At 39.6% G+C, this 27,307-nt stretch overlaps 1 protein-coding gene across 3 annotated transcripts in view; it reads left to right on the forward strand.

The window, feature by feature from the left end:
- Positions 1–7,463, forward strand: part of SUGCT (succinyl-CoA:glutarate-CoA transferase) — a 316,299-nt gene extending 308,836 nt beyond the window's left edge. For 2 of the 3 annotated variants that reach the window (XM_031060861.1, XM_005425690.3), the window contains exon 13: positions 7,102–7,462. In XM_031060861.1, coding sequence (XP_030916721.1) covers positions 7,102–7,265 — 164 coding nt within the window. In that variant the 3' untranslated portion in view covers positions 7,266–7,462. Of the gene's footprint in view, positions 1–7,101 lie in introns of all 3 variants that reach the window. The other variant, XM_031060862.1, reaches the window with a different exon arrangement.
- Positions 7,464–27,307: the final 19,844 nt, after the last annotated feature.

The raw sequence follows: 27,307 nt of genomic DNA on the forward strand, positions 1-27,307 counted from the left end.
GCTCCAAACACTTGACCTGTAGCATATAAGGGATCTGCATGCAAATGTGTTGGCTCTGGGCCATCATTCTTAACTGTTGATGATATTTCATTGGAATTGAAAAACTCCTGTGTAGCAACACCATGTTATTGAAAGAGGCATACATGCTTGTTTTGTGTGGTGGGTTGACTCTGGCTGCACACCAGTTGCCCACCAAAGCTGCTCTAGCACTCACCTCCTCTACTGGTCAGGGGAAGGGGTTAAGATAAGGACACAGAAAAATCAGTGTCATGAGCAAAACAAACTCAGCTTGGGGAATAACTAATCTATTTCCCATCAAGTCACAGTAGGATAATGAGAAATAAAACTATATCTTAAGAACATCTTCTCCCTACCCTTCCATTCTTCCTGGCCTTAACTATTCTCCTGATTCTCTACCTTCTCTCCTACAGTGGTGCAGGGGGGGGTGAGGAATGGGGGCTTGTGAACAGTTCATCACAGATTTCTGCTGTTCCTTCCTCCTTACTGGGAAGACTCACACTCTTCCCTGCCCCAGTGTGGGGTTCTTCTCATGGGTTATAGTCCTCTACAAACTTCTCCAACATGAGTCCTTCCCAGAGGCTGTAGTTCTTCATGAACTGCTCCAAGGTGGGTCCCTTCCATGGTTTGAAGCCTTTCAAATGGTCTGCTACAGTGTGGAAATCCAGAGGGTCAAAGGTCCTGCTAGCAAACCTGCTCCAGCATGGGCTCCTCTCTCCAGCAGTCCACAGCTCCCATGGAAGCCTGTTCCAGTGTGGGTTTCCAATGGGGTCGCAGCCTTCTTCAGGCGGCTCTGGCTTGGGATCCTCCAGAGGCTGCAGACTGGTCTCTGCTGCACTGTGGATCCCCATGGGCTGAAGGGGTACAGCTGCCTCACCAGGCAGGAGACCTCACCAGGTCTTCACTACAGGCTGCAAGGGTATCTCTGCTCTGATACCTGGAGCACCTCGTCCCCCCTCCTTCCTCAGTGACCTTGGCATCTGCAGAGCCATTTCTCTCACACATTATCACTTCTATCTTTTGCTTACTGTTCTGCAGGTTTTTTCCTATTCTTAAATATGTAGCCCCAGAGCTGCTATCACCACTGCCTCTGACTGGCTTGGCCTTGTTCATCAGTGAGTCTGTCTTAGAGCTGGCTGGCATTGGCTTCATCGAATATAGGAAAAATTTCTGGCAGCTGCCACAAACTGCCCCTGTAGCCAAAACCTTGCAATGCAAACCAAATTCTGTTTGTTTTCATATAATTCCTACATGTGTATAAATTGCACTGTATGCTAGGGTAGAACTAACTGACAAGTGGTGCTGTGTTTCTCATTGCTCTTTTTTTGCAAAGGGAGATGATTTGTTTCAAGCAGAATGTATACACATATATTAGCTCAAATTTTCCCTTTTTTTCCCTTGTCCCACTTGGATAATAACAGATAATCATGACTTTTCTCCTGAGCTTGGCTGTCCCCAGGCCTGATTTTGTCTACATAGTTTGAGAGTTAGATTGCTTCAATATGCTCTAACCTGTGTTGTAGAAAATGTGTTTTCCGGTGGCTGCTGTACAATGCTGGAGGAATGCTATTTGTCAGGGCAAAGCAAAGATTATTACCTTTATCCATTTTTATATACTATGCTTTGCACACTTAATAGAATTGAAATTTAACTTTAATTTCTGCTGTGTGTAGAGTGAAAATGACTTTGCTTCTGCTGTCCCAAACTCAGCAATGCTCAGAGACATATTCCAAAGACTGTTGTGTATTTCACCTGTTTAGGGTGAGTGTTCAAAGGCATCTCACTCTTGTAGGATCCTTCTGAACCTGTTTCAGTGGTTTTATCTCATTTTTCTCTTTTGCTTTAATGTGTTTGGTATGTCTTTAACTAGTGGCTCAGTGTGATGTTTAGCAGTGCCACAGTAGATAGCCCCAAAGAAAAAGAATTTATTATAATGAAGCTCAGTTCAAGTATTCAAGATGTCTTGGTACAATTGTCATTGTGGTTGCAATTGATAAAAATTTTGATTTATTGTCACACTATTCGTTCTTGTAGGTTATGTGGTGTGCACAGCATGTATTTTAGCAATGTGTCAAAATCAAAATAATGATAACAATAACAAAATATTAGCTTAGAATTTAAACGTGGTGAAAGAGCTCTTTGCTTTACTGTCAGTGATAATCATAGCAAAAAGAGAAACAAACTCTTTTTAATTTAACAGGACAAAGGTAAATTACAGCTACTCATTCTTTCATTGCTTTTTTCAGGTAACAATAAATGCCCCCTTAACTTCATGCCTGAATGGAGTATGTCCTGCTGACAGCAAGGATGCACAGATGACCACCACCTTATTCCCCCTCACCAGTCACCCTGTTTCTACCCCAGCAAAGGCCTGTTTTCATCGGCAAGGCTCCTGTAACTCACCCACATGCAAATGCTTTTGACCTTAATTAAAGCAGTTCACCTCTCTCTGCCTCTAGGGATGGTTTCCTCATAAGGCAGTTGTGTTTAATTAGCATTTGCATAGCATTCTGCTGGTTGCTTTCCTGGAGCGTTGTTCAGTAGGAGCGTGGGATTGCTGAAGCCTGACTGGCAAGCTTTGCACCCTCCTAATTGACACAGAAGCCAAGTAGAAGTTACACAAGGAAAGAACAGAGAATCGTTAATGATGGATCATTAGCAAGTAGCTCCTTTGAATGAATGTAGATAACTTTATAACTCTATCAAAGTGAAAAGTAGCGTGATGAATTATGCATCAAACAATAAAAGCTCAAGGAAGACACTGGTTTTATAATTGCTGTGCAATTTTCCAGCATGCTCTAGTTTGTAAGATTAATTTTCTTTGGGAAGCATGAAGCATTCTGTCTGTTGCACACAATGTCAGTTTTGGTTTTCTCTCTTTAGAGATTTTATTCTGTGTCTTTCAATATCACTGCAAAAACTCCCAGGGTTTGAGATCTATAATTTTTTTATGTTAGCAAAAATTTGCACAAGTAAATGAAAAGTCTATAGTTACTAAACCTTTGAGGGTTTGCTGATTTCTCGGTGTAAAGAGCTCCCAGATACACACATCTGAAATAAGATTGCTTTGTATCTTTTCTTTTTAGTAGAAATTGCATAATAGTTCTGTGGCTATGTTGAATTTCAAGACTAATAAATCCCTAAAGGGCATTTTTACTTTGAAATTATCGTCACAAGCATTTCAGCTAGCACAGAGATCGTTCCTGTGGCTTGCACTACTGCCAGTTTTGCCCTTCTAGGGCTCCTACTCACTCCTAAGTAGAGGAATTAATACAAATATTACCCAGTGATGTCAACTTTCCCTTTAAAATGTACTGATCTCTCAGAAGTTTTCCTCTGAAAATTGAACTCGGTGTGTTTGAAGTGAGTAGAATCAGAGGAACAAGCTAATAGAAAACTTATCCCTGATGTGAGCTGTTTCTTAGCTTTCATATTACAGTGGGTGAAAGGGACATATATTAGTGCGTGAAAGGGTCTGTGAGAGATCTAATCCATGAGCAAGCCCCAGGGATCAGCTGTGGGATCAACTATTCTAGAATAAATCTCCTTTCTAAAGACTGGATTGATACAAACTCCACAGCCTCCTCCCGTGGCTTGTTTCAGCATTTTGCTACCCTACCATTATAAAAGTTTATTTTTGTTTCCTACCGTTTCCTTTGTTGCAATTTAAGTCACATATTTCTCATCATGGACATGAAAAAGGATTTCTTTCCCCCTTCCAGGAAGTTTGCATGGATTTTGGGGGGGCGTGTTTAGGGTTTATTTTAGTGGTAGTAGTGGGGGTTTTATACATTTTTTGAAAACAGTTTTGAAGTTGTTTTTCTCTAGCCTTTCTCTTTAGGTCCATGATCCCACTTGGTTCAATCTGTCATGTTGCCTGTGAAAATTTCAGTTGCTGTCTTGTGGAAGCTCTCGGGTGTTCCAGATGGCTGTGCAGTGGGGGCCCCTCACCAGACACTGCTCCAGCTGTGACTTGCCAGCTCTAACTAGAGCAAAAATGTGTCCTGCAGGCATCTCTCTTGTTTGTACACCCCTGTATGATGCTTGCCTTTTTTGCAACAGCATGGTGTTGTTGACTCATCCTCACTTTGTGATCTAGAATAACCTCTAACTATTCCTACTTTCCTGTTTGTCCCCTGCCCTGTATTTATGTAATGAAACATAATTCCTTCCCCTTGACAGTATTGAATTTCACCCTCTTTTATCAGACCATTTCTCCAATGTAGCCAGGTCATTGTAAAATGTGCTTCACAGGAACTTATAGCTTTTGATGTCCTCAGAAAGCTGAGCAGGTAAGATCTGAGTTCCATCAGCCATCAGGTAAAAATAAACTGGTAAGTGCTTCATACTGAACAGATTCCTCTGGAGCTCACTTAAAATGTTCTGTTTTAGAAGATCCCAAGAAGCAATTTTCTGAATATGAGTTCCCTCTCAGTATTGCAGCTTGTTTTGGATTTATCTAAACCTTGTTTCTTTAGTCAGTTTAGGGAAAATAGCAGAGAAATTTCTTTCTGAAAGTCAGATCTTGATTTGGTGTCTTACAGGTTGAAGAATGTGTTGGTCTTGTCTGAGGTAGAGGCAATTTTCTTTACAGTGGCTGGTATGGGACTGTGTTTCAGACTTGTGCTGAATACAGGGTTGATAATATAGAGATTTTTAAAAATTGTTGAGCAGGGCTTTCACAAAGCCTTTCCTGCTTCTCATATTGCCACACTGGCAAGACTGGGAACACATGGGAGATTGAGAAGAGACGCAACCAGGACAGGTGACCCCAGCTGACCGGAGGAACATTCCAGATTGTAAGATATCAAGCTCTGTATATAAAGTGGGGTAAAGAAGGATGAAGGATGGAACTTTTGGATTTTTGGCATTTGTCTTCCCAGGTCACTGTTACATGGCCCTGCTCCCCTGGAGGTGGCTGAACCTGCCTGCCTGTGGGAAGTAGAGAATTCTTGTTGTTTGTGTGCAAGGCCTTTGCTTTCCCTATTAAACTCTCTATCTCAACCTGTGAGTTTTCTGCCTTTGTTCTGATTATCCCTCTGATCCCACTGGTGGGGGACTGAGCAAATGGGGCTTGTCTGCTGGCTGGACTTAAACCATGACAGAGGGTCATCTCACCTGGCTTGATGTCTGGGTGGTAAACCTCCCCATCTAGGGCACTTGTCTACTCTTTCCTCTGTGGAGAAACACAGGTGATTGCAATTCATCTGGCCAGGTTTACTCATTTATCAGTGTCTTAGAAGACACTGTAAGTGTGTACTTTCATCTTCAGTATCTCCAAAGAGTGTCTAAGGAACTAAACTAAAATCAATATATAGATTATTGATTTCTAAATTTAGATGGGATGTTTCTCACCTTCAGCCCTTTTCCTAGTAGAAAGACAAGAGATCACACATACTATTTGTTCTTAAGAGGTAAATGCTGGCTGTTACTCATCTGCTGAGTATTTTCATTGTGATTATTTCATCCAGTATGGAATGGACCTTGAAGTTAAATTATTTGCTTTGCAATTCCCCAACTGTATTTCCTTTCCTTTTTAAACTCAGAAACCATATATAGGATCCTGGAATCATCTGGGTTGGCAAAGACCTGTAAGATCATCAAGTCCAGCCATTAGTCCTTCCAGGAGCATACTTGACAGAAATGTACCAAATCAGCTTGAAAAATACTGTTTTTCTCAGCACCTTTTGTCTTATATTATCTTTCCTGGAGGTGGATACTTTATTGTATTAAACACTTGATTCCCATTCATGAATACTGGCAAAAAATAATAAAATTACATATTTTGGCATTCTGACTGACCTTTGCCAACATCTCTCCTCAAATAAGTAGCAGCTGCATGTAGTAAATTTACCAATTCATGCTGTGGTTCACTTCCCTTGCTGGTCAATATTCTATTTCTTCAGAAATAAAGTAAATACTGTTCTGGTTTTTGAAAGGTTCTTTGTATTCCTTTGCATTTCAAAGCAAAGCTGTAGTTTTGTAGACAAAGATATAATGAAATATAACAATTTTGTAAATTCTTTTAATGTAATAAAAGCATCTCTATTAATAGAGGAATCATTTTGCCAATAGCATCAAATGTTTTTCAGTTTTGTATTAAAGAAGAGTTTTCAATTAGCAGTTAAGGAAACTATTGTCCTCTCTTTCTCCATGAGGCAGCTATTCTTCCATTGCATGTGCTGAGTGCACATGTAATGAAAGTGCACCTCACTTCTGTGAGGTGAGTGAGTGCACCTCACTTCTGATTCCAGCATGAATTTGTGGCTCATTCTCCTTTCTGAGTCTGGTAGTAATGGTATAGCTACTTCTCTGCAGGGAGCTACACTGAAATCAGTTCACTACAGAGCACCACTAAAACATGACATCTGACTGCCTGCAATAAAGAAGACTTCTTACCATTGCCAGCTTCCAGATTTTCACTTTTGAAATTATTTTTCCAGAGCAAATAAATCATTGTTGATTTTCTTATGGCTACTGCTACTTGTATTTTTGATAAAACACGTAAACCAAACTGGTTTTATCATGCTGTCAGTTGTGTCACTGCAGGATAATAGAGCACACTGCAGAGGTGCTTGGGCTGCTGCCAGCTGGAGATGGTGCTGCCCATTGTCTGTGCACTGCTCTGACAACGGTAGAAGAGTGTTAACGTGACACTGAATTGTGTCCTTATGCTTGTTCTGCCTCGTGTTGTAGAAATGTGGGGATTTCTGCATCTCATCCTGAGTGGACTGGGCATTGCTGTTCAGGTAGCAGAGAGTGGAAGACTGGTGACATAATATGACTCAAAGCACCCTGATATACATGTACATATCACTGGAAAAAATGGGAAGATTTTCATAACATTTCATGACTATCCAGCAATTCTGCATTTGAGCGAACTATTTAAAAGTGGCTTATTGGTATATTATTGCAAACTGGAATATTTTTAGTCTGTAATTTCAGAATATAACATTTTGATGGTAAGGACTGTGATTAGAACTGGTGTGAAAATGAGGTACTTTCCTTTAACAATTCAATATAAATATGGGTAGTAACTCTGGAAAATAATTTCCCTCCTATTTGTTTTTTTTTAATTTTCAGGACCAGGTGTCAGATACAGTGAATTTGCTATGTCACATGCAAAACCACCTCCACTTGTTGGACAACACACAGTGGAGATACTGAAGAGCGTGCTGGGGTATGAGGATGACGCTATAGAAGAACTTCTTTGCACTGGTGCTGTGGCTCAGCATGAGGTCAGATAAGGAACATGAGCTACATTCCTTCACACTGAGTTCACACTACTTTGTCCTCTCTTTGCTCCCTTCAGTTTCCCTAATGGGACTCAAAGAGAAGACATAATTTAATTCCTAATTTTCTTCCACGTGTGTTTGTATGATTTTAACACTGATGTATCAAATAAACAATCTCATGCTGTCTGAGTGAAAGATTTTCTTGGGGGGGTTGGGAATAAATGTGATTATACAGTCCTGTGTGACTACTCATTCTCTCTACTTCACATGGAAAATGGAGTCCTTATCATAATTACAGTAATTGCCTAAACATTTGTCCCCAGAAAGACATGATGTTAGTGAAAAGAAGCAGAAGTTTTAAAATCTTTATACTAGACTCTCCACTCACAGAAAGCTGCTTTGTGTCTTAATAGTAAGTAATTTATTTACAAATTGGTAGTTGATCTGATTGATTTTGAACAGAATTATCCATCCTGAAAACTTTGTTCATCTCTATTTTAGATCAAGAGTAGACTAACCATTGCAAATTTTACCTCTATTCCATAGAATTCCAAATTACTAATATGTCATTATATTACATTGCATAGTCATGACAATCTCAACGTGTTAGCAGAAAGCTGAAATTGGCACAGTTCTTCAGCTATCAAAAATACCTGTTCCAAGACCAGTTGAGAGAAAAACTGTGGCTGAATAGTCTTCTGTAATTTTATTCAGAAAGGTTCAGGGTACTCTTCATTAAACACTGGTTCACAGAAAACCACATGCTGAATGTTGAATACCAAAACATGCCTGATGGTTCTGTGAGTAGGTACTGATCCCTATCTCTGACTCTAGTTACCATCCAAACCACCTTCATTATGGAGAAAACACAGGTTGAAATCTGTACCAAATTTTTTACTCAGTCCAACCTCCATGGTTAAAACCTGGTGAGAGTTGACAGATCTTCCTCAAATTTCATAATACCATATCCTTCAGTAGGGTTGCTCTTGAGAGTAAGGCACCATGCAGTGGAAGAAGCTGGAAGAATTTGATCCATGAGAAGTAGTAAAGAAAGGATTAAAGGAGATCCCTTTCTTCTCTATAAACCAATTTGGCAGTTCTTCACTTACAGAAGACATCCCAGGCTCCTCTGTGACAGGATATAGTTTACAGCTAAAGTAAACTCAGTGTATGGGAAGGGTTTAACCTTTGTAGTGTGCACACTGGGAGCGAGGCAAAGCCTTTCTATTCCTAGCACTGAATAAAACTAAAATCGATGCTCAACACACAATATCCATGTTTCTCTCAAAGTATCAGAAACAGGCCTGGCATTATAAATAGCTTGTCACTTTGTTTCCACTCTAACAAACAAGATCCTCTGTATTATATTCGAACTTCACAACTCTGCATTACCTTCTGGAAGAAGAAAAGAGGTTATTACATAATCAAATTGCAGTGGAACCCCACTGTGGTTGCTTATTTTTGAAGCCCAGTGTTTTGGTTCACTTGTTTGCTTGTTTTCTCTGGTTTTTGTGTCCTTCTAATTTTTTTTTTCTGCACTGCATTCCTGGCACCAAACACCATACTCTATCCATGTGCTAAAGACATCATGAGATCCTGGAAGAGTGACTTCTAAAATAAATATAGAAATAAGTCTGAACTGAGAATTGGGACACCGTAGGGGAAGAACTGAAACTGAATTGGAAGAGATTTTGATATAGTCCACCTTCCTTTTAATCTAAGGGGAACATCCCCTTTTTAATGAGAAAAGCAGAAATTTGAATTCTATTTCATATAAAATGGATAATCTGATATTGAACTAAACTTTGTTTACTAATGAAAAATACTGTCAGATAACATTCAAAAATAAATTTTCTGGGTTTACTTTCCAAAGGGTTATTTTCTTCACATTTCTAAGAATCCTATGCACAAGGTATAATAAAATATTGCTAAGTTTTGTTGGAGGATTTCTAAAAAAAAATCAAGATTTTTTTCCTGTGCTTTTCCAAGCAATGGAAATAGCTAATCACCATATCCTTAGCTAATTGGCAGAGCTGCTTTGACTTTAATGTGGTAATGCTGGTTTAAATAAGCTGAATATTGGGCTTTAAACTCCATAAAGTATTTTGTGCAGAGTTCACACATGAACAGTATTTCCCTTTCTTTTTCTGTTTTTTCACTAGTATTTTTCCTTTCCAGTTTGCTGTGTTGACAGTAAAATACCTAAAGGGACAATTGGAGACATTACTTTGTCTCACCTCCAGTAGTTACTGCAACAGGAGAAATCCAGACATGATTTCTCAGTTTTTAAGTCAAGCACTCACACACAGACTGATGCTTACCCCTAACGTCAGAAATAAATAGAAGCCTTTAAATAGGAAGCTTGGAAGCCTTTATATAGGAGTATCTGGAAGCTAGAAATTCCTTTAGTTTCCAACATCTGATCATGAAGTTTTACCCTTTCACAAGTTTTAGTCTTTTGGTTTTGGATGATTTGGAAGACATTTAAATAATTAATAATTACTATGATAATATTTAAGCTGTTCTAATACCCTTTTCTTTAAAAATTAACAAATATATGCAGAAAAAGATATTCAAACAAAATTTACTGCACTCTTCTCAAGGATCTTCAATAATAGATGTCTCTGGAGCTCAGTTGCATTTTGACAATATTGTAATTTCAAAATGGTTTTCTCTTGTACCTCAAAACTTGGAACCAGCCATCACATGGGATTCTGGAACTCATAAACTGAGATCCCTCCACTTTCGAGGAAGAAATGTAGTTTGTGATGACTATACACAGCTGCCTCTGGCAATGAATATTTGTTTTTCCCTGCTTAAATTGGAAAGGAATCTTCTGGTGCTGCCATGATGTAAGAGTGTGTATGGTACTTGCTTTAATTTGATTCAATTTATACATCACTGTGTTAAAAAACAAAATGAAGAAAAAGCCCCCAAAAGCAAAAGAGTGATACAGAACACACCTGTTGTCTAGTTCCAAACTGAACCCACTCACAGGTGTTTGCCAGGAAGCTTTAGCTACCATTGGAAAAGGAGCTTTCCATTTTGACATGTGTTCTTGGTGCCGTGGTCCATGGCCACTTTGACTCCATTCTCTGCATTTGGGGGTCCCATTGTTCTTTTATTATCTTCACTATTAAAAATGTTTCCTCAGCCCTCCTCAAATAACTGTCTTCCTTTCTTTTCCATGCAAGCTAGCAAATCTCTACACCAAGTATAAATCACCCAGAAAACTGCAGAACTGGTCAGGCAGAGTCAGAAGGATTTTGCATAGCCCAGGGATCTCACTGAGGGATACTTTAATGCATCAGAAGAAAATTCCAATCAAATAAAGGTCAAATGGACAGTAATGGATTTTTCTTGCTCCTGCATGGATCTTGTTCCTGGTAACTCTTCCCCAGAACCATGCACTTGGGAAGCCCTCGCATGTTTGTCTGCAATGGGTGCCCTGGAACTGACATACAAAAGAAGGTCTTTTTTGGCTAGTGGCCAGGAGGAACAATCTGCTAACTATCAGAAGCTCACCAGCCTCAGTAGTGATCCAGCTGATGTGCATAGGCCAGTGAAGCCATATTGATATGAAGAACAGTCTGTAAAAGAGTATCACTTAATTGTCATGGAGGGAAATGCTCTTTTTCTTCTCAGATCTGTAAAATCAAGATAAATATTTGTTATTTTGTCATTTTTATATCTTTTAATATCAAAAAAATATTCCAAAACAGAGAAAGGGAGAATATCCCTATCCTTGACTTGCATACAAAATATGAAAATCCTTTTTTTAAAGTTCATTGAAATAGATTGATGCCTGATGACATTAATCAGAGTTTTGGTCTTGCTTCTTCAGAAATTAAAGCTTGTCCCAAACATGTCTAATGACAATAGGTTGAGGCTAAAATAGCAGTCAGAAATAGTTCTTTCAGTGAGTGTACTCAAAAACAGGGGAGAACATTTTCATTAAATTGCCATATAGCTCTGCCACTCACAGAGCACTGTAAATCCTCAGCCCTGGTGAACCTGGAGATAAAAGGCAGCTAGACATCTCTGTAGTTGAAAAGGTCTTGATTTCTTTTACTGTCTAGATGACAAGACACAGTTAATCCTTTGACCTTCCTAACATTATAGCACTGTTCTAAAACATATTTATTTCCCCAAAACATATTAAAATGTATTTAATTTCCAAAAGCCAGAAGAAAGGTAAAGTACTTTCAGAGTTCAGGAATGCTGGCACAGCTGCTCACATTTCATGTCAGTGACATTAAACAGTGCCAGATACAGTACTTTTCTTAACTGTTTGTGCATTGAGTTTAATGTGGCCTGATGAAATGCTAAAGATTATTAGCTGGTGAAAAAAAACCAATGAACCTGAAAGCAGTTCCTGTAGGATCAAGTAACCTCTCTACACAGAGGCCTCCGTGATACTGGCCAATGTGATTAATATGCAGCGGTAGACAGTGATACAGTAAGCTTTTTAAAGCTGACAATCGATCAATTCAATTACTGTAGGTTTCTGTTGTGACTGGAATTTGGAACAGACATGAGAAAAATGCCTGGCATCACACGGGCCTATAAAACTTTTGAAAGAAAATCTGTTTTTTGGCTCAGACTGTGGTGAACAATGGAGGGGGACCCATGCAAGGGTTAAAGTGGAGATAAGATAACTTTCAGGTTTTATTCTGCTCCCTAGAGCTACAGCTAAAAATGAATTAGTAAGTACCAATTAGTCCTTAGTTATCAATAAATTCTTAAAAATCATAGTGTGAAGAGTATACTAAACTGCCTGCCTTAAAAAAAACTCAATATGGTTTAATTTATAGTGAGTAGTGTCACACTGCTTATTTACAAGGTACTCAGGGAAGCAGACTCTGAACTCCTCATGGGGAGGAGCTCACTTCACTGCAATTGCTTCTGTGCATCAGCTATTTCAACATTTGCCTAACTACCCCAAACTAGCCAAAAGACCTTTTAAGTATAAAAAGAAATTTGAAGATGTGTAACCTGGTAGAGGAATGCATATGTAGCTTCCATTTCTTAAAGATCCATGCTAGGAGAAGGTAAAGTTTCACATTAAAAAGTTGAGTATAAAAATGCAGAGCAGTGTGTACATTTCCCACTGAGATTCTCTTCTCCTAGTGGATTGAGCCTTGACTAAAGCAATCATGTGAGGAAACTGACAGCTCTCTGATAAATTTTTTTGGGTCTTTTCATCAAAGCCATCTCTCTCCCAAAGCCAACACTAAGGACTTTGGCAGAAAGATGGAAGTACTGATTCAAGAAAGCCACTGCAGAGTTTTCTGAAAGTCACAGTTTAAGTGTCTCATGCCCCTATTGTCTTCAGGCCAGGTGGCCTGGGGACACCAGTGATACCTGACGTGTTCATCCTGTGAGTATAGTGTGCTGCTTATCCTGTTTAGTCAGAGAAAAAACAGGGAAATACAGTTCAGTCAGAGAAAAAAGGGATAAAAAAAGGGATAATGAAGCAGTCACTCTACAAACCTCTACAGGTGTTACTAGGGTACCATTTTTCTGAATTCTTCAGGAAAAAACCACATTGACTGCCTGTATTCTGCGGCAGTTCTGCCCACTCATTGTATCATGTCCACTCTACTAAACACTCCATTTGTGTTTGATGGGGAGCAGGTTAAGATAGAGAAAGAACCTTAAGAATAACCAGGATCAAAGAGAGAAAACACTGCTTGAGACTTAGTTGCATCTATGTTGGCAGAAAACTCCAGATTCTGTAGTATTGTCATAGGGCTGATGGCCTTGAATTTAGCCCAAGTATCCCTGTGTCTCTGTAGAACAGTTCTGATTGTAACAGGTCTGACAAAAGTTTACGTGACCAAACTGAATGACCACAGATCCAGGTTGCAAAACAATATGAACTTCATCTGAAGACCTGGTGAGGCCTGTTACTTTTAGTCAATGATGTTAAATTGGTAGAAGTATTAATTTGTAAACAAATTTGAAACTGTTAGTATTTTGAAGAGTCTGTCCTGCTTGCTGACTCATTTTGTGTGGTTTTATGGACTTGCTTCCTTCAAATTGCCTCCTAACGCACTGGTTGTCCTGTCTCCTCTGCATTTACAGCTGCATTTGTGAAGTTTTAGAGCACAGATTTCCAAAACATTGTACCTCTGACCATTGAATTCATTCTCCTAAAGCATGAAAACTGTTTGAATACATTACAGATCTATTTTGTGCCATAAATATTGGACAATTAAAAACCTAATCCCCTGTCCTTTAAAGGCAATGAAGGGGCATTCACATTTATTTCAGTAGGGAGCCTGAATCTCAGTACAATAAATTTGTGCGCTCCAGGTACACAAAGCTTTAAATTCCTGTAGTAAAAGTTCACAGCCTTTTCAGTGGTCTCATCCGGAAGCCTTACATCGCTAGGGTTTTAATTTCTTTGGTAGGGTCATTGCACTTTCACTTTGAATCATGATACAAAAATTGACATGTTTCTTGCATCAAACGCCACACAAGACTTTATATGGTATTTGTACTTGCCTTAATGACCATGCTATTAGCAATGTTAGTGACATCAGTAGAATACTCATTTACTGAACAGCATTCAGAGAAGAGAGGAATTCTAACCTTTTCTGTGTAGCTTTTTGTGAGAACTGTTGACTATTGCCAGCCTTGAACACTCAAAAAACTCCAGAATCAGACCCTAAAGTAATCAAGAACAGATTAAAAATTTTGAAGAGAATATTATGATAGAACGATATATCTAGATGTGATTTGTAAAGAAGCTATAGCAAGATTTCTGATAAAGGGCTAGCAACATCTCTGGTACATATTTGTCCATGGAACAAAATGCAGGTCATTGCTGGCTTCCTTGCAGCCCTGGAATTTGTTCAGCTTGGTTCTTTTAGCTTTAGTGAGCTGATACTTTTAGAAATTATTTCTAGGAAAACATTGGAAGTGAATTATAATGATGATTTTGAAATATCTGGTTGTTGGTATCAGCAGCTGGAAGATGGGATCAAGCTGATGCTATTAGCTAAATTGAAAAAGGTTCTCTTTCTTGTTATTCAGCATATACTTGAATAGGTTGGATGTGAACATTTACAATGCTATGAAGATAAGCATTGTGTGACTGAAAACAGTTTTAAACTGCATTCCCCACCTCTTCCTATAAGTAAAATCAAAGACAGTTCTTCAAATTCTTCACAGAGAATGGAGAGAAAAACAAAACTCTTAAGGGGGGATAAAGATTAGAAGTAGCAGATACAGGAGTTCTTCTTGGCTTATCATAGTCCTTTGGACTCCCGTAGCTTTAAAGAATTTAGTCTCATGAAGAGGACTGATCCAGTGATTGTTGGGCAAACTGAGGGCTATCAGAAAATCTGCATGCCACAGATTTCCTGTTTGATGCTGGGCAAGTCCCATTCCCTTCCTCTAGGTTATCTGTATGTAGTTTGGTACTTTCCATTCAGAAAGACAAAGATTGCAAGCTGACCTGATAGCAGAGGCCATCTCTGTTTAGACAGATGGAATCCATTGTCTGTCTTGCAGAGGAATTGTGTTGATTTAAAAATGCATGTGTTGCAGCATAGCAGAGAAGTTAAATTCTTTTGCAAAGTGAGGACATTTTATTTTTCCTGTAAAACCAATATGAAAAACCACAGTTTCCCAATCTCCCGTTGCTGAAACAGAGAGAAGCCTCCCCAAAGGGCTTGTGAAAGACCTCCACAGATCATTTGGGAATAAACAGATAGTATCTTTGTACCTAGTGGTTGCTTACGTATAAAATTGGGATCACAAGCTTTTAGACTTTGGCCTTTCTGGCAGCAACTGCAAAAAATTCAGGAAGTTAATCTCATTTTCTGACTGGGATAGTGAATTTAGGGTTAAGAAGATTAGCTGCAATGTGTATTCCCAGGAAGAACTACTGACAGCTGTAATAGAAGCTAAAAGAAGAAGGTTTTGCATCTAAGGCAGAGAAAAAATAGAAGAAAGGCAAGACAAAAAAAACTCAAAAAACAAACAAACAAACAAAAAAACCCCAACTCAAACAGGTAAAAGAGAAAAAAAATGAAAGAAAAAAGAAAAACAAGAAAAAAAGGAGAATAGAAAAGTGGAGAGAGAAGAAAGGGGAAAGAGATGATGAAACATACGAGAAATTATAGGAGAAGAAATAAAAGTGGGGAAGGGATAGAGTGGGAAGGAAGGGAATGGCCTTGGTATACCAAGAAAAATCTGTCATATCCATGTTGCTGCGGTTGATCCTTGTGATAGTTGAATAGTGATCCATAGCTTTAAAGGTGTGGGGAATGATCCCAGGCAGGAAAAGGCAGAGGGCACTAGCAGTGACCTGGGCTAGCCTGGTGGAGACATTTTAGTAGGGTTGCAGGAAGGGTTGCAGGAAGGCTTTAGGCACTGCATTGTTTGGTCACTGGCATGTGCCTGGTGGTTTCACCCCAAGCAGAGGGGTGAAATTACACGGGGGAGGAGAGACATCTGGACAGACCATCAAGCACAGCTACCTCCACAGCCAGGGCAGGGAGGAACCCAGGGATGTCTAACTGTAAATGAAGCTCTTTGAATCTTGGAAAAAGTGTTCAAATTACCTAGGCAATTATTCCAAATCAGTTCCCTGATCTGGTGGTATGTGATGACTGCTTTACCAGTTAAAGAATTTCTCTAGAAGGGTGGACAAGTGACTTTGCCCTTTAAAAAGCAGAAGGTAACAGTGTTGTTTTCCATTTTCCTCACTCTGCAAAATTTCAAATGAAGGGCCTGATCCCATGCCAAGTGGAGCACATGGAATTACTTCCTTGCCTTTGATAAATTCTGGCTCAGTATTTAATTAATAGTCCTGATTTTATAAAGTTTTTGGTTTTGAACTTTTCACTCCACCTTTCCCAGATAGAAAGATGGAACCCACACTTACCTCATTAATTTCAGATGGTTTGTTTCTGCCTTCAAGGTGTGCGTGTGGAGCTCTCTGAACTTCCTGGACACAAATGATCATTAAATCTGCCTGCACTTAAAAGTAGGTCTCAATAATGCCAAACTTTTTGAAAGTGAGTTTTCAATCTGATTTTATTTGTAATGCTCATATGCATTCCAGGAAATACTGACATATTTGAACTCCAGAAGAACAGATAGCAATGAGAAGTGGATTGAAATCTTGCACATTCAAATACAGAAGAAATTTAAAACTGTTGAAGACGTGCTAAACCTATCATTTGAGCCTTGCTGATTAGTTACTGAAATCAGCCATTCAGAGTAAAAAACGTCCATTTGATTTCAGCAAATATCCAGTTTTGCAATCTGCACTCTAAGTGAAAAATGAAGAGTAATTAAATGACCTGCACTGTCACATCAAACCATACAGTCTAAATGTTCAGCTTCCATGCAAGTCAGGGTGGAAACGCAACAGCTTCCAAAGAAAGAAAAATCAGGAGCTCAGTTTGACTTCTTTGAGAGCAACCCAAAAACACAGCAGTAAGGCAGAGGTGAGGGCTATGTGTGGTGTCCTCCCCTCTCCTGCAAGGAAGGCGGTGGTGGGCACAGCAGGATGAGTCAGGAGCCAGCTGGGGTCACAGACCTTACCCCTGGTGAGAAGTAGGTCTGCGGGGAGGATTCAGTGCAAGCCTGGGTTGGAGGCACAACAATTCTGAGGACCCAAAGGAGGGAGGCCTTGTAGGGTATTTGGAAGTTGAAATTTGGGTGTGTCCCTTTCTTGGAAAGGAGATGACTCTGATGCAGCCAAGATGCTTTTTGAAGCCAGGCAGGGATGAAGGAAGGCTTCTAGGCTGTGAAGCAGGGTAGGTCCTGCTGGCTGTTAGCTGTATGATTCGGGTCACTCTGTCATGCCAAATCTGTGAGTGCCTATGGGAAAGAAAACCAGAAAAACTGCCAGAACATTAACAGCACTGCAGGTCTTTAAGTGTAAAAAGACCGGGGTGCAATGACAAGTCTCACCTGACACATGCTCAGAAATTTATGGCAGGTAATCTGAGGCATAAAGAGCATCCCCTGAGCTCTTTGCTGACTGGCTTCACCCAGGATTTCTCTTTATTACACTTCCTCCTCTTGTTCTCTGGTTATCCAGTTGCTTTGCAATGTCTCTGGGCAAGGACTGCCCTTGATCAGGAGTTCCCGTGTGTTTGATCAGAATAATGAGGTACTGATTTTACTTGGATGTTACAGTGATATGAGAAGCTAGTCTTTTTGCATAGCTATACATTTTTGAGGAAAGTAATTGTCTTTCTTGTTGTGCTTTCGGAATTTGTCACCAAGAAAGTATCTGATTTCTTCTATCACTATGGGTTTGGGCTACAATCAAAAGGCCTGGATTTTCTTTTTTTGTTTTTTTTTGCTTTTATTCCTATTTCAGATCATCAGCTCTTAAAACTGCCTTACACTTATCCCTTAGATTTCAGTCTTTTCCCCCACCCTATGAATGTTTTCAGTTGTCAAAAGAAGAAATGTGATAATTTGGAAGGTTCACAGAAAGCATGTTTTGTGATTATTGTTTTTGTGTTCTGTCCAATGTAAACTGCTTTAGAAAAGCTCTGTTCCAGCCACTCTAATTCGCTTTCGCAGAATACTGGATTTGAAGTTGACTGAAGAGAAAGCCTTTTCTTTTAGTGGGTACTCTGAGAGGAATGCAGCTTAACTGTTTGGTTTCTGTCCTGACTTTTAGCTCTGCCTTGTGGTGCTCAGAGGGAGTCCTATGTGGTTAACTTAAAATTAATCTTCCTCTGACATTTTTTTATTGCCAAAAAGGAGCAAATATGCCTCTTCCAGTGCTTCGAGTTTGTGGTAGAGCAATTTGAGTGTGCCCTATCTAAGTCAAATTCCTCATCCCTAGTGAGATCTTAAATAGTGACAAAAAATTGTGTGTCGTCCAGATACTGCAGTCAGGGAAAAACTGCCTATGCAGGCTTGAGAGGGAGATTCCCACAGAGTGTCTGTGTGCAGTTGTGCTGCAATTGGAAGCACTGGTGGTACCTGGAAGCACAGTCCCAAGAGGAGCTGAGCCACGCAGCTCAGCTTTCTGTGGATGGAATGACACCCGTGCACACCAGCTGGGAAAACAGCTCGGTTTCATGTTCCAGCTCACTTCAGAGCACTTACACTCAGTGTTTACAAGGTTGCTGATGCTTGCAAAGGCAAGGCTATGTTCCCACAGCTGACTTTTTCTCACTGATCCTGGAGAATTGCTGAACAATCTCTGGAGTGTATGCCAACTTGATAGGAAAGAATTGCCCTGACTCTCTCTTTTTGTTTGTTCTGTTGCTGTGGCCCCCTGGCAGCAATCATTCCAGGAATTAACTTTTCTAAAATAACAGGATATTTGTTTTCTCTAAACCTCTAACTTCTTTAACTCTTGCCAAATCAGAGCAGAGGTGGTGGGGATCTTAGCTAAATCTAGTTCTTCAAACTGATCACTCCAGTAGCTGGACTTGTGCTTTCCATTTTCTTCCCCTGGAAATTGCAGAGGTCATGCTCACTTGGCCCTTCCACTCTGTGGGAGGAACCAGGCCCACAGAGGGCCCATATGTGGTACTGATGGGAGTGTGCAGCAGGGCACTTCTGTGCAGACAATCCATGACTAGTGGGCTAGAACTTATAGTTTGGTGTAGGCACACAGTTTGTGGTAATTGGGAGTGGATCTGTGGCTGAGCCTCATTCCTAATGGGCTACAGCTGTGCAGGACAGGTGCAATGCATGAACGATGAGGGGTATGGAAGGTTGGGCTGAAGGACAAGAAGGGCAGATGCTTGCAGTCTTCTGAAGTAATGTTGTTCTTATGGGTAGGTGCTTGAAGCCTTCTGGAGTGGTCTGGTGTTACTCTGTACGGGTTGAAGCCTTCTGAAGTGCTATGATGATACTCTGTGTGTTGTCGCTGTCTCAACTGTGGTATTTTGGCACCTGTCGTGGTGGCACTCACCACTAGACAGTAATGTCCTCTCTTTCAATACTGTTTCTAAGGTGTCGAAGGATGTCAGATTAATCTTCCAGTGAAACACAGCCAAAGCCATGTTGTTTAAGAGCACATTTAGTCCCAAATGCAACAGCCATTCTTTCCACTCTGGTGTCATTGCTAGAAAAGTATCCATCCACATCAGAGGGACACAGCTGGGGTAACAGTGATGCTAAAGTGGAGTCGTGCTATTTCTCTTACTATAGGACATACATTTCTGCTTTGAAAACAGATTCCTAGAACACATCTAAACACAAGCTGCTGTAACCTGTAGTGAACTTAAATCATGACACTTCACACTTCTGAGTTTGATGTAGATGGCAAAAGTTTTCCTCGAAAGGAGCACTGGTTTTGTTTGGTTGCATGGCAGCTAACAGCAGTATAACAAAGCAATCAAACTTTCAAAACCTTTCTGATTCACTTCAGTGTCTTGTTACTCTCTCTGATGCATCTGTTAACCTTCAGAAAGCTACGTGGGTGTTTAGAAGAATAAGGTGCTTTACATTAAACACATTCTTTATCTGCCTCAGATAAAGAATGGGTTTTGGCAAAAGTTACAGAGGCAGGAAAAAAAAATTGCATGCTTAAATAGGGGGTTGGTGTTTCCTGACCTTTCTTCATAAAAAGCAGAAGAAATAGTTGGGTTTTTTGTGGTTTCTTTTTTTGTTTTGCATTTTTTTTAATACCACTTAATGCATGTGGTGTAGTTACCTTTAAAAAAAGATTTTTTTTGAAGGAAATCAGCTAATGCTTGAAGAAACTAAATTTGTATTTGGGGATTCTGGTGACATGAAAAATTCCTTAAACTTAATTTCTTATGGAAAAATCTAGAATTGTCTTTTAAATCAATTTATAAACATGATATTTCTTTCTTTTTCCTCTTGTTTTTACTTAGAAATTGGATGTAGGTTTGGATTGTATGACTTGATTCATTTTTTCTTCTTTCTTTTCCCTTGTCACATACTGTTATTAAAACATTTTGGTGCATACAATTTGTCTAGTTCTTCAACACAAATAGTGGACTCTTGCTGACTTGAAAATTCTGGAGCTCAAGTTGACATTTAAACTCTGTCCATTGATTATATAATACAATATGAGTAATTAACCCTCAATTTTTACTTACACATGTGTATTCCATATGTTCATTAATTTTAACTCATTCTTTTTCATGGTATCTGATACATCAGGTATTCCTTTTATGTAGTGCAGGCTTTAGTATTTCCATCAGTAAAAAACTTTGGTCAAAATTCTGCTCCTGTTTCACAGATAGTTGAGCCTCACAGGTCTGTTTGGGAGTCAAATATATTTTATGCTAATTTGCATTTAACTAATGTGTCTCTTTGTTTCACTGAAGCATTCAGAGTTTCAACTCAGTTTGTGATGGCTTCTGCCATTAGTGTCCTTGTTTGGGGTATTGTGGAGACCACAGGTCACTTTTGTGGAGCAAGTGACATTTGTTCTATGATGCTCTGGGCTACAGAATGTAAGTGGAAGGTATGGGGTGTGTAGGTACCTGACCTAAAAAGGCTAAATAAAGCAAAACTTTTTTGCTTGAATACAGAGATGAGGCATTTTTGCCAATAAAAAGCCATGAGGTGAAAACTTGGAGTGCTTAAAGGGTAAGTTATATTCTTGCTGTGAATGTATAAAATCCTTCTGAATGACTGAATCAACAGATGAATGCTATTTCTCTTCTAATTTAATTAAGTGACACTTAAACATCATTGGTACTTGACATTTAGGTCCCAGTTTGTAGCAGCATCTGCCGTTAGGTTTGGGAATCTCAGAAATTATGAGTAGCTTACGACCTGATTTTTATATATATCTTAAAAAAAAACCCTAAAAAATTTATAAATATATATGTTCTTATATATTTGTTTCCATATCTGTAAATATCAGCCTTACCCTAACTGGCCATCCAGAAGTATCAGTTGCTTTAGGAAGATGTGGCCCTGGCTCTTTGGCCCCGAGGCTTGCTGTCCGTGTGCGCAGGCGAGCCCCCTGAAAGCAGGCCCCGCAGTTGCTCTTTCTGTCTCCATTTATGCCAGGTATGTAAGCACAAGCCTCATGTTAAGCATGTTTAAGAGATCTTGTTGATTACAACAGGAGTGCTCCCACAGCTTATAGCTGTGCAAATGTTTACATACCTGGCCTGCTCTGTTCCTATATAAAGATCTGTCTCCTTTCCCCTGCAAAGCCTTTTCTGCCTGCTGCTTTGAAATTTCCCATGCTTCACACTTTCCCCTAGCTGGAGGGAGGCTGCCCAGATCCTTACTAGGAGAAGTCCTTGTGTCAGAGGTTTGAAGACTGCATCTTGCTGGGACTTTAAAGGCTGGTTGAAGCAACAGTAAACAAGTACATGCTGGTAATGAGCTTCATGTCACAGGAGAGGCTTCTGCCAGTGTAAATTCTGCCAGGATTCCCCAAACTTCTGTTTTGGATTTGTCCCTTATTTCCCTGCTGTCCCAGAGAACAGGCTCACATATGGATCCGTTCCAGCTCCTGAATATTCTGTGATTATTTAATCACAGTAGTTACATACTTTAAAAAGAAGAAATAGACTTTGTGTGCATCACTGTGCTTCACAGAGAAGGTTGAATATTGGGGCCATATGTATAAACACCTCTACTTGCAACAGACATTCATATATGTGAATATGAATATGTATGTATAGTGTATATATATAAAATGAAGGTACACATACAAAGATATCATCCTTTCAAAATAGGTTTTCTTTCCAGAAGCTGTAATAACAGGAGGACCAGTGAAAGGAATAACTTGCTGTTTGTCCAGGGTGCAAATGCTTGGCCTACAGTCAGTCATTCCTCCACTTGTTCTCTTTGCTTGAAAATTACATTGTTGCTCTATAGAAGGAAAAACAACCACTGAAAATAGTACTTTCTGGGCTCCAAAGATTTATACTCTGCTGTGTCAATGCTTTGCACTAACACTTATGTCAGTCCTGCTCTTAAACCAAGCGTGGTAATGATCCTTTGATACACTTTGAAGTGACTTTTACTAGCTCAGAATAAAAAAAAAAACAACAAAAAAACCCCTATATAATAGCTGTACTGGCTTTAAAAAAGTACCTTGCTGCTCATATGCTGTAACAGAATATGCATTCAATGTTTACTTTCTATCAAGCAATTTGGTGTGCAATCGACTTTTATGAACCCAAGCCTAATTTTAATGGCTGTGATACTGCCTGTGATGAAGGCCCTGATTCTGCTGAGCAGCTGGACAGGTGCACCCTTTGGCTCTTTAGTACTTGTCAGAGCACTGAAATGCCAAGAGCTTGTACTCAGTGATTTTATGTCCCAGAATTAATGGCTTGTGGAAGTGGCAGGCATATCCTTATTTCCAGAGCTCCCCTTGAAATACATGTTGCGACTATATCTATTGTGCAATATTGTGATAGTGGCCACGAGCAGGGGAGTGATGGAAAGAAGATCCTGAGGAAGATGTCAGCTGAGATCACACATCCACAATGGCTAATCCGGCCTTCCAGAGTGCAATGATTACTGTTAAACATGTTTAGAGCTTTACTTTGTGCTTAAATAATGTTCATGCGGTGTTTGTTGTAGTCTCCAAACCCACAGCGTGCTACTGAGATTAGTGGATTCAGTAGCACAGGTTTTTCTTGAAGCATTTGTATCACTGCAGCTATGTCAGCAGCCCTGGTCGATAGTTTTTCCCTCTACTGCACACAGAAACCAGTCTGTGCTGGGAAGTGAACTGTGTCTCAATTTATTTGTAAAATTACACTGGGCTCATGGTTAAAGGAATATCCATAGGCATTCCTCTAAGCAATTCTTATGCTTGCAGAAAACTGTCACCATGGGTTTTGTGGTGCAAGACTGCTATGGAGGAGCTATCTTCTGGAGTGTAACAAATGCTTCCAGAATACAAGTGCAATTCAGCTTCACTGGGACCTAATGTTTTGGAATAAGTCTGGGGCTGCATGTGGATAAGGATGACAGACAAATGCAAGGGAACATTACATCAGTGAACGTGTACAGCTTCAGAACGTAGACAGCTTCAATCTCTCTCAGGAGGTGACACCAATCCTGTTGGCAGGCAGCAACAGCAGCATCTGACAGGTCACAGCTAAAAAAAAATATGTACTGCAGCTGTACTACAGGTTTCCTATATGACCTTGAGCAAGCTTAAGTCACTCCCTGATTTGGGTCTGTATTACTAGAAGCAAGAAAAATATCCCCTGTATCTCTTATGTTTATATGGTGAGTGATTCGGGATGGAACGCTCTTACTATACCGCTATGCAGCACATAACAGAGGGGAGTTTTAAGCAACTAATATAAATAAGAGAAGTTCTTCTTCCAGCTCAAGGGATAACAAAACCTTTAGAAATCTAGCTTGTTTAAATGAAGATAAACAGATTTGATTTGGTATGATAACTATTGGTGTGGCAACTATCTGTCACTACTGCTGCAAAGCAGAGTTCTTTATCTGTGTGGAAAAAAACATAAAAATAAAGGTTTAGTAAGAATGTCGTTCAAGCCTTAGACTGCTTTTCTGGTATATTTCTTTTAAACCTGCAGCCATACCCATTGACACACTAGTCAACTTTCTTACCCCTTGCAAGACAAAGAACTCTAGGAAACTGAGCCCACTTACAGTAAATTGGACATCCCAAGATTCCCTGGTGCTTCCCTTCCCTTCCTGCTTTTGGCTTATTCTATTGAGAAAAGGAACACCAATATTGTTTTATGAACTGTTATCAGACATGCCCTGCTTTAAAGGCATGGTCAATTTTTACTGAGCCTGTATTTATCATCTGAGTTCATTTAGGCTCTTTATCATAATGACTTTCAAAACAAAAATACATCCTCATAACAAAACACAACTTAGAAGCTTTCAATACAAAACCTGATTATAGTAGAATGGTTTGGGCTGGAAGGGACCTTTAAAGGTCATCTAGTCCAATCCTCTCACAATGAGCAGAAACATCCTTAACTTGACAAGGTTGCTCTGTCCAGCCCGATGCTTGGTGTTCCCAGGGAGGCATATCTCTGGGCAGCCTGTCCCAGACATGGCCCATCTCTCTGGGCAACCTGTCCCAGTCTTTCATCATTCTTATTATAAAAAATTTCTTCAGTATATCTAGTCTGAATCTACCCTAGCTTATTCTAAAACAATTGTCCCATGTCCCTCTAAAATGCTAAAATGGTAGTCCCTTGTCCCTTTGATGCATGCTCCAACTCTCTTAAAATCCTTTAAGTATTGAAAGGCTGCAATAAAGTCTTCCTGGTGCCTTCTCTTGCTCTAGGCTGAACAACCACCACACTCTCAGCCTTTCCTTGCTGGAGAGGTGCTCCAGCCCTCTGATCATCCTCACTGGGAAGAGGTGACTGAGGTCCGCTGTCTTTCCTATACTCAGGACCTCAGTGCTGGGTGCAACACTCCAGGTGGGATCTCATCAAAGCAGAGTAGAATGGCAGAATCACTTCCCTCTCCCTGTTGGCCAAGCTGCTTTTGCTGTAGCCCAGGACATGGCTGGATTTCTGGGCTGCAGGCCCACATTGCCAGGTCATGTGCAGGTTTTCTTCCCCCAGCACCCTCAAGTCCCTCTCCTCAGAACTGCTCTCCATCTTTTTATTCCCCAGCCTACACTGATGCCGGGGGTTGCCCTGACCCAGGCTGAGGACCTTGCACTGGGCCTTGTTGAACTTTGAGGTTGATATGATCCCACTTCTTGGGCTTTTCCAGGGTTCCCTAGGTGGCATCCTGTCTCTCAGCTGTGTCTACTGCACCATTCAGCTTGGTGTCATCAAGTTTTACCCATTAGTAAGCCATAATTATAAGTAGCCATAATACAATGTGCCTAATACCTAGGACCTGGATTCAGATTCTGCTCTTCTCAATGGAGATGCCCATAAGCATAAGAGTGGTAGATGAGGCAGTTGAAATAATTTCTAACCTTCTAGGAAGCTTGGCGCTTGTTAGTACTGCTTAACAATTATAACCACGGTCAGCAAAACCTCCACACTTCATGGCAGGTATCTGTGCCAAAACTATCCTTTTTGAGTTGCAATTGTGCTTTGGTTGTGGAGGAAGAAGCTGGGGAAGCTGTTTGGTGAGTCACAATAAGATAGACTGGAACAAGTCCCAGAGATCAGATTAGCTCAGAAACTGAACCATCTTTGATAAGCACATTAAAATACTTCAGTATCACTTTTCTCTCTTAACAAAAATTCTGTAAAACTTGTCTGAATATCAGTATCACCTGCTTTGAGTGATTTAGAATCAGGACTTTTGGGCTTTTTGGTGTTTATTGTTGTTGTTTGCTATGGTGTTTTTTGTTGTTTTATTTTTTGTTTTTGTGGGGAAGATGCTGTTCCCCCCAAGATGAGAGAGGAAAGTTGAAGGCCATCATAAATCTCACACAGGGCTTTTACTTTCACTGTTTATTCCAGGAAGGGTAAAGCACATATTCTCAGACACTTGTCAATAAAAGACCCTAAAATGTATGGATAATCTTTTATTTTATTGACTCTAAAGAGATAAAAAAGCAAATACCTGTTTCTCCCAGATGAACATTTACACTTCAAGCCATGATGGTAGGCATGCTGCAGGTTTTTGTAAAGACTCTGCAAGAGATTCTAAGATTTATTTATGTGTTTAAGAAAGATGAATGAAAAAATATATGCCAATGTATAAACTTTGAATTCTTGCATCTTATGACTTTAATCTTTTGTCAGAATTTTGTGGAAATTTCTTGTGTTGGAATGTTGAGTTTCCCAACTTTTATGAATATTTTTTCAGAGATTCCTTGCAAGGGAACTGAGCATCCAGATTTGAAGATGTCTTTAAAATATCCATTCCTTAGCATTTCTGCAGTGTTTCAAGTTTCAGTGTAGATGACTGCCAAGTATTTATGTTGTGTTCATCTTCAAAGAAATATCAGCTACTGCTGGGACAATATACAGTGAAATTCATGTGACTCAACTAACATTTCCCCAGATTTACTGAAAACAATAAAACAAGCCAGTGAAAAAACAAAGACTCAAACCCCGAAACAGCACCCATACCAACCCTCCAAAAAGCTACAGGGCACTTTAAATAAAAAGGAGAATCTGTAAGTTTGATGTGTTCTTTCTGGGAGAAGTTCTTGTAGTGAAGACCATCTCTGGCTCAAGATTATGAGTTCTGATTTCATCCAAATCTGTCATGTTAACCTTATTTTACCAAAAGGTAAGAGTGAAAATGCAACAATTTTTATTTTATATAGTAACAGAATAAATATTGTAAATACTAGTAAGGAAGTTGGGTTATTTGACCTGCAATGACCCAAACTGGATTTCTTAAATAAAGGTATCCTTTTCTATCAGTTCAAACTATTGGTCACTAAACTTAATTGTAATGTTTCTGCTCACTACATATTAAAAAAAAACCCATTTAGATGAACAGTTGTATGTAATCACTAAAAACATATAATGTATCAAACAGTAATATTTTAGTATATGTATTGTATTTATGAGACAGGGAAGCTGGTTGCTTCCCTCAGCATCCAACCTGTGTGCAAGAGTTCTGCATGCTCTAAGTATTGTTATGAGAGCTACCAGAATAATCTCTTCATTAATAATTTGTTGTTGCTCTTCTGCTGGTCACTGCTCTCTCTTCAGAGCTGTGTTCATGAGTATTTGTAGGACTTGAGCCATCTTCCCGTGCTGTGGAAGTTCAAAGTTCCTGATTAGCTGCACTCAGCATCCTACTTGTTTGGATGGGTGAATCTAAGACCTGAATTTCAAGATAAACTATATCTGGCATATATTGTTGGTGATTTGGTGATGCAGCAGCAAATTCTGTATTTCTTGTGTGATAGCATGAAATGTACTTTTAAGAATAAAAAAAGGGAAAGTCTAATATTTGCACTACTCAGTGATGTGTGGATAAAATGTTAAAGGAATGTTGCGATTGAAAGTTAGATTTGCACCTCAAAGAAGTCCAAGCATGTGAAGGTAACAAGACAAGCAAGGCCCAAATGATGGGTTTAGCTCTACCTTAACCTGATATATTAATTTTCATGCCTTTATAATAGCTATAAATATCTGTTCTGCAGCCTAGTGAGAGTTCTTCTGGTATTGAAA

The sequence above is a fragment of the Geospiza fortis genome, unplaced genomic scaffold (assembly GCF_000277835.1).
Source record: "Geospiza fortis unplaced genomic scaffold, GeoFor_1.0 scaffold265, whole genome shotgun sequence".
In the NCBI taxonomy this organism is placed as follows: domain Eukaryota; kingdom Metazoa; phylum Chordata; class Aves; order Passeriformes; family Thraupidae; genus Geospiza; species Geospiza fortis.